Below are 15,945 nucleotides of genomic sequence, written 5' to 3'. Positions count from 1 at the left end.
GGGATATGATGGGGAGGATATTCTATCATGATTATATGATAAAAATATCCTTCCCCCTTCCCCACACATTAAGTATTGGATATTTGTTACAGTTCTGTGCTTTTTTAAAAAACAAACAAACAAACAAACCGAAACATTCAACGAATGATTGAACAAGAAGAAGGAAGTGGGGGGGGGGGGGATGAGGGGAGACCCTGAGATGCCTATCCCCTAGCTGATTCCGTAGTCCATTTGGATTCTTCATTAGCAAATTAATGTTAACAAAATTCCTGTCTTGCAACTGTGTCACTGTTATTATCATTAAAAGATGATTATTTTTCCCAAAACTACTGACTGAAGAAATAGTGTTAATTCCCTAAATTTTGTATTCCATGCTGATGACTTGACTTGACTTGGCAAAATGTGTAAAATTTGCCATATAATAGAACTTCTTATATAATTATTACATACAACTCTTGTACATCAGTTGAAGCCTGTATTCATTGATAGGAAGGCATAGATGGGGAGGGGGGTGGGGCAAGTGAGAAGTTTGAACTTTGCACCAGTTTGCGCTGTATTGTGATAAGATGTCAAGCAGTTCCTCGGTGCAAAAGTAGAGTTGATCTGACCTTGAAATCAGGCAGCATTATGGCAAAATGATCTTAGAAGAGGCAAGTTTCAGTGTGACCGCACAGACATATTTCATCAAATAAAATATTGTCCGTCTAAAATGATATACATGTACCTATCTGTGTAACTTTCTATCTATGATTGCAATCATATTCTCTAGCATCCTTTTTCATTTTTTTTTTCATGTTTAACCATCCAGTCATCCGCTTAATGTCTGTTCACAATCTGCATTTATCATGTGTCTCCTTTTCCCTCATCAGTTTATCTACTGACCAGTATAGCAAGTGAATTTTAAGGTATCTGTCTGTTTTTGTCTATTTCCCCTTACCTTTCCATACAATAATGCATTAGAGTAAGACAAAGTAAAAAAAAAAAAATAGATTGAACTATATCCAACCTTCTAGTAGAATTATTGAGTAAATACAGAGACTGAGAGTGAAAGAAAGACAGATTGATAGATACAGTGTTTAAACACACTCACGCACACATGTATATAGATATAGATATATATATATATACATATATATATATATATATATATATATATATATATATATATATTATCAATGTATTTATATAGCTAGGCAGAAATAAAAGTAGAAGAGCTCTGTATATTCTCATATTAACAACTGAGATGTAAGTGTAACCCTGTGCAAGGTCATAGATGCATTTGTCATTGTCTGAAATACCATGTGAGTCACTCATTTTATCCTCGTATCATATTGTAAGTAAACATTCACATCAATGACTGGTACAGAAATGTCTGCTACCTAGTCAAATATTCCCATGCATTTTCTGTACAGTGTGTGTGATTTTGACATGTATACACATACATATTTTTTTTTCTTTTAAGTGTCACTTGGTTTCCAATTTTGGCTTTGTATAGATCCTAGTAAAATCTTTTTCCTGAATGCTGAGAAATTGAGAAGATCTTACTTTGTGTTCTGCCATTTGAAAAATGAGACATTCTGCATACTCCTAATTCCGTATGCATATTTACATTAATTCATTATATTTCATTTGAGTGTCAAAGTCTGGTCAGTCACAAACACGTGAGTGTGATGCTTTTAATTGTATTTGTCCCACACTGGTTTGCCAAAGCCAATATTATCACTCTGAGCAGGGAGGCATCATCTAACCTCCCTGCTCGGAATCATGGTTTATTCACATGATCTGCATGAGTGGGTGCACCATTTAGGCCTGTTTAATAATAGGAACTTATAGTATACATAACTGTGATACAGTAGTATGAAACCTTGGTCTGTCTTTCTACCTGGCTATCTGACTCCTGGACCCTGCTCTCTCATTTCTCTTTCTCTCTCTTTCTAATTGTTTGTCTTTCTAATTGTTTGTCTGGCTCTTTTACCCCCCACCCCCTGTCTGTCTGCACATTTGTCTGAATCCCCTGCTGTTCACACCCCCCCCCCCCCACCTGTCCAAGGAGGTACCAGGCAAGTGTACCTCCTTGGTCTAGCCAGGGAGGTGACTAGCCATCTCTGTCCCTCTTTCTAATATCCCTTGCTTTCTAGTACTTCTATCTGAGCCTCTCCATATGTTTGGTTATAACATACTTGATTTTTTTTTCCGTAGATCTCTCTGTCTGAGTATCTCTATATTTTCCTTTTATTCTCTGTCTGTCTGTCTGTCTGTCTGATTGTTTATTTGACTCTCAAGATTCTTACCTCTCTTCTCTCTTTCCTTTTCTTTGACTGTCTGATTGACTATTTGACTGTTAACTGTTTGACTTTTGATATTTCCAATCTTAAATTGTTTATTTCTTTATATCTGTTTCTTTGACTGTTGGTCTGTCTGTCTGTCTCTCTCTCCCTTGTCTGTTCTTCATTCAAATTTCTTTGCTGTCTTGTAATTTTTCTCTGTTTTCCTGTCTTTTTGTCTCTGGATCTTTCTTTTTTTATCTCTCTGTCTGAGTATCTGTCCAAGGTGCTAAGTGCTTTCCTGATTGCCTGAGGCAAGTGGAAAATCACAGTGTCAAGCAAAAAGTTTTGAAGTCACCTTTTTTCACTTTTTACCCCTACAAATCCACAAAATCAACCATACAGAAGCCCATGAAGATAATCCTTATCTGTTTCCTCTGTCTATCTTGTTTTATTATTTCATTGTTTTTATGATGCTCTTTCTCTCTTTCTATTTCCCTTCCTATTTAGTTCCTCTGTCAGCATTTTTCCATCTGTTCGTGTATTTTCTTTTAAACATATTTTCCTCTCTCTCTCTCTTTCTCTCTCAATGGGACGGAAATATATTTAGAAAACTCATAAATGGCAGTGATCACACATGCATTACCTTCAACTTCAAAATAAGCCTCATGGGTCTGCAGAATAAACATGATGGCGCCAGCCTTAATTCTCGTGACACTTGATGAAGTTGAATGTAATGTAAATGTTAACATTTTTCGATGTTTTCAGTCTCCAGTACCTTTGACTTGTAATTCACTGTGAGACAGTAAAATGTTGTGTAAACATGTAAATGTTTGTTCATATTCTCTCTTTCTTGTTCAGTCTCCAGTGCCTACTGCGTCACACATCAGCGCACCACTTGTGCTCATTGCAAGCCTGCACGGCAACTGACCCCACCGTGATGCCAAGCGGTCAGCCAGCTGGTGACATGTCCACTCACCCAACCCTCCAGGTGACTCCGCAATCTGGTCTTGCTGATGGACTACTGGACATTAGAGCCACTGGACTGTGTCCCGGCCAGCCAGTGACCATTCAAGCAGAAGTTCGGACAGAGTGCCAAAGATTTGTTTTTCAGTCCAGTGCAGTCTTCAAAGCAGACTCACAAGGGGAAGTTGCAGGTGATGAAATGAGCCAACATAGAAAACAGACTGCATGTCTTGAGATAAAGGGAAGGGGGTCCCCCGGTCACAATCCCCATCCCTCCCCCTGTACCCCATTTATGAAGTGACTACTCCAAGAATTTTCTTTATAGATGATTTTAAAAAGAATTCATTTTAAAGTGGTACACAGCTCACAGTACAATTTAGTAAAATTTGATTTAAAGTGATATCCTACATAATCATTCATATGATTTGTATGTGGAGTAGGTTGTACTACCACTGAATAGTTGATATTTGTCTTAAATATACATTTTTTAGGATGCTTTGATTTGTTCATAGTGCATTGAATTGTGAATTATGGGATGCCCTATGTTGTTGCTTGTTACAGCAAAGTTCATTTATCAGCAGCATATCAGATTGTTATCGATCATCTCACCATTTATTTTCCTGTGGCTTGCAAAACCAATATTTGTACAGTCCTGTCGAAGGAAAAGGTCTTTAAGAATATATGTACCGTAATGTATGTAGTCATGATGCAGTCTATCATGGCAGCTTGTTAAAAGATTTATTAGGATTTACATGATTTTACACGATTCCTTTTTAATCATTATTGGAAACACACAGTGATATATATAATCCTTCTAACATTTCTGGTCATTTCTTGACAGTTGCTAGGCAGCCGTCCCTTGGGGGAACCTATGAAGGAATCGAACCCATGGGTCTGATCTGGAGCTGTAAGCCCGTTCCCGCCGTGGCCCATTTGTACCCCAGGGTGAAGAAGACAGACTCCAGGGTCCCACTAAGGTACACCCTGAGGCTGGTCAGTCATGAGAGCCCCGGCCAAGAAGAGCTGGCTTCGGTCGTCATGGAGAGAAGATACCTTGCAGACCATGTGGAACGTCATGAGTTCACCGAGGGCAAGGCTCACGGGGTATTCTTCCTGCCAAAACAGAGGGGTGAGTGTGAAAGGATCAAAGGTCGACTTGACCATAGCAATTGTGAAACTGCTTATAAATATTAATGGAGGCAAGACATACTAATTAAGTTTCTAGTGTGGATTATGATGATGATGGTGATATAGTTTTGATCAAGAGGGTACCTTCTTTTAGCCAGAAATTGGTGAACTCCTGGAACAGTCTTTCTGCTGACACTGTCAAGGCGACATCAGCTAAGATATTCATTTCTAAGCTCAATGACCACTGGAAAGAGAAGTATAATAAATTGAATGCAGACTGCCTGAACTTACCAACCCATGGCTCCATCACATTGAACTTTGCAGGCTCAGGATTAGACCTATTGAATGGCCCTCTACAAGTCTTTGATTTACTGGGTGTCATCAATTCAGATTATTGTGCAGGATAGCCTTTTTAGTAGTAGCACTGTTTTTCAGATGACCCTGCTATTATCATCACCCCATGCATTGCCAGACTCGCGTTTACACTTGGGCTAAGAGGAACATTTTATTATGAAAATAATTTTGTCCGAGAATGAAAGCACTTTGAAGGATGCAGCCTTTGGGCCCCTGCTCAAATGTCAAGAGTCTTGTCCATGGTACCACAGTGTCTCTCTAGATACACTCATGATGTGCCATGCTTCTCTTCCTTTTTACATCAGCGGTCGGGCGGTCGGGTGGTCGGGCGGTCCGTTGCAAATCTTGCATCGCAAACTCCTTCTACGGTTTTGAAACAATTTTGATGAAACTTGGGTTACATGATGTCATTGAGGTGTAGATGTGCAAGACATGTTTTTTGTGTTTGTCGGCGAAAGCATTGCCATGGTAACCACAATTTTCCCAAAACTTTGTGGAGTGAACTACTTCCGCAGTATTTGAGCAATTTATTTCAAATTCAGTATGTAGGGCCTATAATGATCTATAGGTGTATTTATGTAAGACACTCTTTGTGTTTGTACCTGACATGTTGCCATGGTAACTGCATATTTTCTTCAAATCTTGTGGAGTGAACTACTTCCACAATTGTGAAGCAGTCAAACTCACCAGGTACTCGGAAGGTACAACACACATGTATACACACACAGACAGACAGACAGACAGGCAGACCTACACACATAACCTTTTCTCAAACCCAAGTTCAATTCTTTTTCATAGGAATCTGGGCTGCGAGAGTGGGGGTATTAATCACCTTTAGTGATACTTCTAGTTGACTATTTATAGTGCAGAAACTCTGTACCTTTGACTCAAGTACAGTATTGTGCATATCGATGACAACTATTATATGGCAAGTGATGATGAACAAATGATGTTAGAAAGTATGTCATGATTGTGTGAATATTTTTCCTGTTCTCACTGCTGTTTGATATTAGTTACAACTGTGCATTCAGGGTAGAGATGTTTGGAGAAATCTTTGAACAAAATGTGTATATGTCTTCCTCCCTTTCTATGTACTGCAGTAAGTTTGCACTCACAGAGCATTCCGTATGAGGCACATATAGACTTTGAATCACTGGGTTGTAAGTAGAGGTGAAGTATATGTTGTAAGCTGGATTAATGATGACGCTGACAGTCTCCAGTTGACGTTGCATAGATTTTATTGAACAAATCAAACAGTCTCAGTCTACCCATATGTATTAACTCCGTATCATCCTCTCATGTGTACATGTCCAAATGCATCTATACAGAATAACAAATTCTGTTTTGATTATTCGACATCAAAGAGCTCGCAGAGACTAGAGGATCTATGTCCATATCCATTTGTCTCACAAGTAAAAGTCAAAGTCAAGAATCAATTAAATCTGCGTCATCTTATCCTATGAAAAATAAAAGTTGCGTTGTGCCCATGCCAACCACACGCACACTGCGCCATTGGCATGGACGCAACGCGCCTCAACGCATTGACGCAACAATAACAGACCGCATTTCCATTTACCACATATAAATTTACAGAGAAAGAGACACCTCTTGTGAGAATGCCTAGTCCTGTGGTATCGGTACTGTCAATTCTTCCTTGCACATCTTTTTCTTTAGCCTTTGACACTATACAACTGTCATGCACGAATTTGTATCCTTGACGCAAAGGTTCGTCTGACCCGTTGCCCGTGGTGATTGAACTTCGCGGGATGGGGAATGGCATCCTTGAAGATCGCGCTTCTCTGCTCGCTTCCCACGGCTACGCTGTGTTCGCTCTCGACTTCCTCAAGTCAATCGTCGTGGGCGACAAGCGTGATACATACTACTTTGACTCCCAGGCAATTCTGGTATGTCACATGACTTTGATACTTTGCTTTGGTCTGTCTTAAAGGTACTAGCCCACATTTGCAGACCCACGAAAATCAAAACTGCATAAAACAGGTCCAATATGACTTCAAGTACAAGTTATAACAGTAACATACCTCACCTGTTGCTCTTTGTCTATACCATTCGATAAAAGAGAGAAAATCATCGTTTTAAAATCAATTTTCAAACTGGGTCAACCCGACCCAAAATCAAATTACGAGCGCGGGCTAGCTACGCACATTAACTTACACATTGTATCGCATGCATGTAGTACGTGTGTGGACCGGAGCTAGCGAGCGTTTTTATGCGCATGCATATGGTGCATTTTCATTTATTTTTATTAAAGTAATGGACTAATTGGAACGAAATTTTGCACAGGTGTTACTGCAATCATACCCAAACTCCATGCTAACTATGAGACCAATTGCTGCAGGTTTACAAATGTGGGCTAATACCTTTAAGACACCACACTGCAATCAATCACCATATTACTGAAAGCATTCAAATTGCTATTCAGTCCAGAGCCTCGGACTCAGCTATGTATAAGTGGATAATCGCTAGCACGCGATACTGTCAGGAGTTGGATACTCCCCAAATTCATGTCTTAAGGCCCAGATTTACTGTGAGAATGAATTATGAATGCAGGAATGACTTACGTGTCAATTTTGAATTTTTACTGTTCGCATGCAATAACAACTGAGTGTTTGACAAACTTTAATGAAACATGACTTGCTATGTGGATTGAATATTGATAGGCAGTAAAATATTCAGATACTGTGCCAATTGTAGTTAGCATTTGTGAAACTAAATCTATACAAGGCATGTTGGAATACATTTGCTAGGTTGGAGCATGGTCAGTCAACATCACAATGTTCCAAGTTATGCCTTTCAGTTTTAGACTCAAATGAACTCTAATTCTTGCTTTTGTGGCTTATAATGCATATTTTGCCATTATATGATTATTCAATTAATTTGCTCTGTTATAATACCTGTTCAGTTTGTTGAGTTTCACAAGTAGGAGAGAATGTAGAATTTCTTGCAACAGTCTTGCACATTAATATCATTATTCTTCTTTATACACTGTATCAGTGAAAGAGACATTTTCTCATGCCTCTGCTTTCCAAGCTATTAGCATTAAGTACACATAGCATTGAAATCAAGAGATTGGGGGGGGGGGGGGGGAGATGCCAACTCAGTACTACAGTGTAGAGCTTTAGTAGTCAAATCAAATAAGGCAGTGAATGACTGTGCTATTTTCACAAGGCAAGTTGTGCACATATACACTGTCAATAATGAGTTTGCATTACAAGCACAGGCAATATAATATCTCGTGTTATGTTCACACACACACACACACACACACACACACAAAAGAAGACATTAAATGGGGAACGTGACTATGACTAATTTGACCAAACATAGAGATCTATGCAGCCAGACTGTCTGACTGAATTAACCCACTGCTGACTGAAAGCCAGAGGGCGCTGTTAACCCTAACTAGGCCGGGGGGGGGGGGGGGGGGGGCCTCCGAGGCCCCCCCCTCGACGTTCCGCGCGATGTATCGCTAACGCGAAAAGCTATCGCCGCGACGTTTCATGACTTTTTTCTTTCAAGTCTCCCGCATCTTTTGACACCAAATTTGTGATGCCCGGGCGCGCGGTTTCGAAGTTGCGCATAAATATGTATGTGCATGTCAGACCAAAAATTGCTCAAAAACGTGAATTTGTGTACAATTTCAATGCAAACTGTGCTTACAGGCAAATTTCACAAAAGCATGATTATTTGGGGGTTTTATTGATTAAAATCAATTATTAATATATTTTCTTGTTCGGAACAATGTCGCAAACAAGTTTCATCGAAAAAACAATGAAAAACATAAAGTCGAAAAAACAAAGAAATACATAAGAAATTCAAAAAACAATAAAATACTTAGGAAATTTTTTCTGATGGCACAATTTTTTTCTCTTATATTTGCTCAGGACACTAAAAAGAATATTTACACAAAAAATGTGCCCATTTCGAGCTTTATTTAGTGATTTATACCAAATTGTCTGATTTCATGCATCATCACGCATAAATTAGCATAATTTAGCATAAATGATAAATTTTTTCTAAATTTAACTTCATGGTACTTTAGATTACATCATAGGCAATGTGTGTGCCAATTTTCGTCGCGATCGCGCGGTCGATGGCCGAGATCTGGAGGGGGGGCCTGGGAGGCCCCCCCCCGGCTCTATGATCTTCCTAAATAGCCCGGCCTAGTTAGGGTTAAAAGTATAGGCCTTTCAGAACCTTGTAATATGTTACAGGTTAAGGATAGTGATGGAGTTCTGTGGTAGGCAAGTTGTAGGACTAGTATGCTAATCAACTGTGGTTAGTATAGACCCTATAGTTAAAACTTGAACATATGGCATGTAGCAGAATACTGTGAGTTAACATGTGGTTTAAGCTTGAAATTCCCTTGTAATCTCTGAAAAACAGAGGAAATGAGGAAGGAAGGTTTTACAGTGCTATGTATGTCTTGCTACCCCACAAGAAAAGGAAAGAAAATTGACTTCTAGTACCATGGTACATGGTAGATCTGATACCCCTAAAACCAGAAACTTTTGCTGCAAGAAACTTTCCTGAATGGGAGCAGCTGCCTTTTTCGTGGCACCAAATTTTGGTAAATTGTCAGTGGCATTCAATGCATTGTGTAGACAAAACTTTTGCATGCGTTCACTTTCATGAATCTTGGCTCGTTGCAAAATTTGCGAAAGTTTCATGTACGCAAAAATATCTGGTTTTATAGTATTCATGATTATATGCAGTCGTGTTAATTGCGTGAAGACAACTGACCCTTCAATGCAGGATGTGTTTGAGTATATATCCCAGCATGCCCGCCTGGATGAGAGGCGAGTTGGGATGTTCGGCTTCTGCACTGGAAGTACGTTGGTCATTCACTGCGCCGCCAGACTCAACCTGCCAATAAGGTGCCTTGTCTTTACCAGCCTGTTGGAAGCATTCTCGTGCGTTCTTGGTATGAAGTTGCCCGATGGTCGACTCATACATCCTATTGGGTAAGAGCGTCTTGCAGTAAACCTGCTGTACTTCTAGAGATCTTACAGAGGAATGCTGGGATTTTCTACTTGTTTTTGTCTAGTTCATAGATGCCTTGAACATGAATGGAATTGCTAGATATATTGTACATGTCATATTCTGTTTGGAAAAAAAAAATGAAATTCTGTGGAGATAATCTTTTAGATGTAAATTTAAAGTAGATTCAATCTTATGACTTTATGGGACAGAATATAGTCAGTTTTTGTTTCCTTGTCGTAAATGTATGTGGGTGTTTTGTTTCCTGTCAAGGGAAAGAGCCAGATCCTGTTCAGAAATAATTTTCGACAGATCCTTTCTGCCACAGGCATTTATTTGTATTCAGTGCCATTTATGTTTAGCACTCATTTCATAAGAATGGTATGATATCATAAGATAACTCAGGATATCATAAGTTGTTCTGATAGGATGAAGGGACACAAAGTGAAGGTTTTTCTTCAGAATAATATCAATCTGTCATTGATAGGTTGATTGGTCTTTTGATAAAGAAATTACAACCCCATATCAAAGAAAGAGTGCAAGTTGGGCAGTGCTTGAAGAAAGTCTTACTGTGATACTCTTTGTGTGTGTGTGTGTGTGTGTGTGTGTGTGTGATATCAGATATAAAAACTGACATCAAGTGACATATATTATGTGCATACCGAGATCAGACACAAAAATTTGTGGAAACTTCTCAATGACCTTTCACGGACATATGAAGTAAGATTATTAATCCCACATACTCATACCTGTGTCATTAGCTTGCATACATCATGAACAGGAGTTCAGTGAAAACATTTAATTTCTGCACATTTTTGTAATTTGGAATGTACAGGAGTTAAACCTTTTAAACTGATTAAACTTTTACCTGCAAGTTTACTGTGGGCTTAAATAATTTTCAGTGTTCCATTTAACTTGACCCTTCTCAGAACTCTACAGGATTTTGCTGAAGTTTATGAAAAAGATGGCTACAGATGGTTCCGTACTTATCCCCTTGAAGAGGTCCCGTTAGACTTGGAAGCAGATAATGTCATTAATGACTGTATTGCCCCTGTGAGTACTGATCATTGTGCAGCTTTGTGATTTTTTAGTTGAATTGTACTTAGGGTGCTAATTGAGATTTGAAGCACACCAAATTTGTAGAGCTCTGTATGTAACTTCTTCCATACCCTCTTATGACAGTTGGTAGTTTTGCAGAGCGAATACATGTAAGACAAACCACTTTTACCAGGATGAACCCATGTAATTACAGCATTAACAAGATTCAATATTGATGGTCATTTTTAAAAAAGATATCGCTCCTTTTTTGTCTTTTGTCTGGGTTTGGTTTTAGCAAGAGAAATTAAAATATTTGAATAGCCCTTTTGCATATTAGTCCTTTGATTTCTGAACTTTGAATTCAAACTCCATATTCACATACTGATATGTGCATTTCAGCTGAGTGACTGTACTGCTGAAGACATCAGAAAAGGCATGAAGGTTGTCTCTTTAATGGTGGAGAGTAGTGGGTGCAGATAACATGATAAATCAAATGATAAAAAATGATATGATCCATATTTCAATCAAAGAATTCCTAATTTATGATGTGAAGACTTATTCGCAGCAACAGAAATATACATGGTAATGGATGCTACATATGGGACTTTCATGTACGATGGCCCTGATATCTTCTGCATGATGAGTGACTTTACTGCTTTACTTTACAGCTCATAGCAATGAAAGGCTCAAACAGCCATTGGCTATCAGCTGATAACAGATGGGAATAGTAGTCTCCCAACCTTCTGAAGAGCAAAGTTTGAAGCACCGATCTTGCCAGCAGTGAACAAATGTTATGTTGTAGTGACAGAAGATGACAGTGATTATAATATGATTTAACTTCTCATTGATAAAAAATATCCAAACAAATTACAGGTAGAAAACATCTCAGTTCCTGTGCTCCTTCTGGTCAGTGGGGATGACCAGTATGCGACATCAAAGAATCGCATGAGATTGGTAAAGTTTCCTATTTTCCTCACCGCCCTTTTTTTTTCCTGAAAACTAAGATTAATTCTTTGATCGAGAGGACAAACAGAATTCTTCAAAATTGAACATATGAATGGAAATGTTTCAGTTTATTGCAAACTTCTCTCAGATAGGCCTAACTTTTAATGGTCAAGTGAATGTTTGAATAGCGGGAAGGTGTTAACCGCAATTAAGCAAATACCAGCAGAAGACCTTGTATGTCAGATTGGCTTTCAATGTAAATAAATGGTAAATACTGTAGTGCCAATGTATGAGCTATAATTCTTGTTACTCTTCTATTGCGTAACACATGTTGTATTTCTTGTAAAGAGGATAAACACCCTGCCTCCATAAAGTCTTTCTTCGCATTATTTCAGCTACCAGTCTATGCACATTTACATATTTCCGGACACTTTTGCATTGTCAAATAGCTATTTGGAACAAAAGTAGAAGAGCTGAGATATTACATGTGTATATACCTGGAGTCATATCTTGAAGTGGGAGTGTTCTAAATGATGAAATCTAATATTTGGTAGGTGAGGGAACGGATGATAGCTGCAGGAAAGGGTCATCTCGTCCAGTCGCACTTAATGGAGGGCATGGGACACCTTGTGGACGCTCCTTACATGCCCATCGTCACACAATCGTCACTCAAGTTTCCAATGGAGCCAAAACGTAAGGCGTAAACATCTTTGTCTCATTCGCGGATCAATTTCTCATTGACTCTCATATCTTTAAACCACTCTTATTTGTTTATACAGTTCATAATTTGCACATACCCATACAGATGTGGTTGATGTCAATGTTGCATTCAGTTGAAATGTTCAGTGTATGCTCTGTGTAGTTTAGATTTGACATTCACTGTCAGTTGGATTTTGATAAGATTTTCATAGATTTCTGCAATGCACATATTCAGATCAAATCTTACTTACTTACTTATACTACAAAACATACTTATTCAATATCTGATTGTCCATGCCTTTCTTGTTTTATCGTTTCATTGCTCCCCTTTCTAATGTATAATGTCATTTGTAGTTGATTGTTTGTACCAAATCACCATGAGCATCCAACAAGGCAGACCTGTGGGCTCTATAAGTGACTGTCATTATTATTATTATTATTATTATTATTATTATTATTATTATTATTATTATTATTATTATTATTATTATTATTATTATTATTATTATTATTATTATTATTATTATTATTATTATTATTATTATTATTATCGTCATCATCATCATCATTTTATTATTATTATTATTGATATTTGCTGATTCATGTCTATTTTTCGCTGTCTCTCTTGAATGCAGCCTCCTTCACAACATGGGGAGGAACCACCAAGCCGTATGCTCACAGTATAGAGAAATCCTGGCATCTGATGCTGGACTACTTCAAGGAACATCTCAAGCCAACAGAACTGTATCGCTAGTAGCCCCACTTATCACGCTTCTCTTCCAGTAATCATACGACAGAGTAAAGTTCTCACTCTCATTGAGAGAAAAAAAAAGTCTTTCCATTCTTGCATTGACTTGATGATTGATTGATTGATAAATAAGATTAAAATCAAACAAATGTGTAGTACAGGGTAAAAGTTCATGGTAGTCGTACCGACAGTAACAAAGTGATTATATATGGAAGTTTCAAAATGTTTTCTCTGTAGAGTGAAATGGATTGGATCTAAACATGCAAATTGGAGGAGGTGATGCTACATTATGTTACATCTCTGCAATTTGTTTGTACACAAGGGCACAACAGTGCACTCCCGTTATAATGAAATCCTTGGGACCAGCAGTCTTCTTTCATTGTATCAACTTTTTGTTGTAGGCGAGCAGTAAAGTATATAAAGATATATAGATTATAATTTTCGGGCCTGAATTTTTACTTCATTGTAACGAGAATCCGCTATAACGGGAGTGCACTGTATACAAAATCAAACATGTTTTGATTGATAATTTGAGAAATTTGATGTGATGACATCTCTGCCAATATGCATTTTCAAAAATTCATAACTTTTGAAGGTTTGAGTTTGATGAAACTTTTACCATTCCATTTATCTGCTTTTACTCTACTTATCACAGCCAAGGTTAACATTGTGTGTAATAGCACACTGAAGAAGAGTCAAATCAAACGAACAGGAGTTAATATTTACGAAGGTTTCATTCACGCTTCGACATCCGAGGTATTTAAAATTTGATGTGAGATAAGACAGTAAGGGCATTTTCTAAATGTTGTGCTTTCACAAAACAGTGTCATTGCTCACATGAACATAAGCAATGTAGCCAAGGGGATGATGTTATCCCCTCACAAATTTATGAGCAAAAAAAGCAGAAAATTTTCAAAGATATTATATGTGCCACATGGTAACTTTCCAGGGTTGTAAGTTATGAATCAATGTCTTTATCGCAGCTGCTAAATCATATATAGAAAATAATCTTGAAGATTCTGTTTTTCTTTGCAGTGGAATGGGAAAGTTGTGATGTAATGACACCATTGTGGCATATTGTTCACACATTGCCACTGCTCTATGAAAAGCGTAAATGTTAAGATTTCTATGCAAGTCTCATTGCATCTTTTTGTTCTCCTAGTTTGGCTTTACTCTTTAATTTAAAGTCAACTGGACCATGAAGTGGAGTTGTCCCTTTAATTGTCAATGTAACATGTCCTTTATTGCCTAACAAAACACACTGAAGAGGACAACAAGGAGTATTGGAAATATTTCTGCAATGAAATAGATATACTCCTCTATCCCAGATCTGGAAACAAATATGAAGAATGAATGCCGTAAACACTCCTGATATAGATGGTATCCCTCCACTTAAAAGTGACGAAAGCACAAATCAATGGATTTGTTCTGATAAAAGCAAGGCTAACTTATAGGCAAAAAAAATATCCTCCGCAAGCTCTAATGAAAAACGTCACACCCTCGTTTTTGATCCGAAAAGAGGAAATCCAGAAATTGGCAAATACAAAAATGCAGCAACAAGTAGTAGGCATACTCGATGATTCTTTTAACTCCATTTACTCAGAACTCATAAAACACTCGTAATATGATATCAAAATCATAATAAAGAGGTGTGTGTACCAAAAAGCAATAGGAATGTACTTTCTAGGACTGGGAAGGAGCAAGATAACGAGGATCACGTTCTAGACCTATGTGCCAATCAGGTAAGAAGACACTAGCGGATTACAGACTGTAGGAGGGCAGTCAGTATCAGTGAGTAGATACATCATGGAAACATTGTGTTGGTATGTGTCTGTTTGTTTGCCTGTTTGTTTGTTTGTTTTTTTTTTTTTGGGGGGGGGGGGAGAGGCTATTGTATACCACAAAATATCCTTTACAAAATAAGAAATGTGGAATAAAAATACAGAAATAGAATGATCATTTTTTTCAAGTCGATTTCATGAATAGGCAATAAAAGTGATGTAATATGTGTGTGAAATATTAATGCTTACAGGAGAGCAATTTATAAAAAAATGGGGGAAAATGCATTCTCATTCTTATCAACTTCTAGAAATGCTCAATATTTTTTTTTCCTTGATAGGAATTCTGAATGAGAGCCTACACATAAGAAGGGTAATTTATACTACACAAGTCAATGTGCCAATAGTAAGTATTAAATGGTCCGCACACATTCTGTGCAGTGATAGGTCATACTGCAATCACGCAATTAGTGCAACGAGGATCAATATTTTTACATTACAAACAGTGTACAGTACTGTAATTGCCAGTATGTCAGATGATATGATTCAAATATTTTACTAGCTGCTGACTGGACGAGAATGAATTATGTGTATTTATGCAGACTAAATTGTTATAGCATGTTGCCTTGCCTATTGTTGTACATGTAATATAACACTCAACAGTCTGTATTTTCCCCTCGCGACAATATTTCCCTGAGCACCATATACTTCAGGAAAATATAATCTCTTATGGAAAATACCACAACCCAGGGGAAGTCAAGTATTATATTACATCTCTAAAATTGTAATATCTATACATATCTGTAATAATTTTAATGTCATTTATTTTTTCAGACCGATTATGAAAGTGACAATGTTGATCAGTCTGAAATGTAGCTTGAATATATTTCTTCTATACATTCCAGACTTCTGTATGTGTTTAAGAAAGGTGGTGTATAGTAGGTGAGCTTTCCATCAAGTTGAATGCCCTCTAACCAGGGAGGTGGGTCTCACCTCCCTGCTCTAACATACAAACAAAATGTCATGT

The 15,945-nt window shown here is 37.8% G+C and overlaps 1 protein-coding gene across 1 annotated transcript; it reads left to right on the top strand.

Moving 5' to 3' along the window:
- Positions 1-3,068: 3,068 nt before the first annotated feature.
- Positions 3,069-15,817, top strand: LOC140226784 (bile acid-CoA:amino acid N-acyltransferase-like). The gene is made up of 8 exons (XM_072307210.1): positions 3,069-3,421; positions 4,072-4,359; positions 6,438-6,616; positions 9,486-9,694; positions 10,640-10,763; positions 11,622-11,702; positions 12,248-12,386; positions 13,028-15,817. The coding sequence occupies exons 1-8, from the start codon at positions 3,094-3,096 to the stop codon at positions 13,144-13,146; spliced, it is 1,467 nt and encodes a 488-aa protein (XP_072163311.1). The 5' UTR covers positions 3,069-3,093; the 3' UTR covers positions 13,147-15,817.
- Positions 15,818-15,945: the final 128 nt, after the last annotated feature.

This window comes from Diadema setosum, chromosome 4 (assembly GCF_964275005.1).
Source record: "Diadema setosum chromosome 4, eeDiaSeto1, whole genome shotgun sequence".
Taxonomy (NCBI): domain Eukaryota; kingdom Metazoa; phylum Echinodermata; class Echinoidea; order Diadematoida; family Diadematidae; genus Diadema; species Diadema setosum.
This window is presented reverse-complemented; position numbering and strand designations above follow the sequence as displayed.

Coding starts and splice junctions, on each gene's coding strand:
- LOC140226784 (XM_072307210.1), top strand. CDS start 3,094: ATGTTTGTTCATATTCTCTCTTTCTTGTTCAGTCTCCAGTGCCTACTG. Junction 3,422..4,071: donor CTCACAAGGGGAAGTTGCAG/GTGATGAAATGA, acceptor ATTTCTTGACAG/TTGCTAGGCAGCCGTCCCTT. Junction 9,695..10,639: donor CGACTCATACATCCTATTGG/GTAAGAGCGTCT, acceptor GACCCTTCTCAG/AACTCTACAGGATTTTGCTG.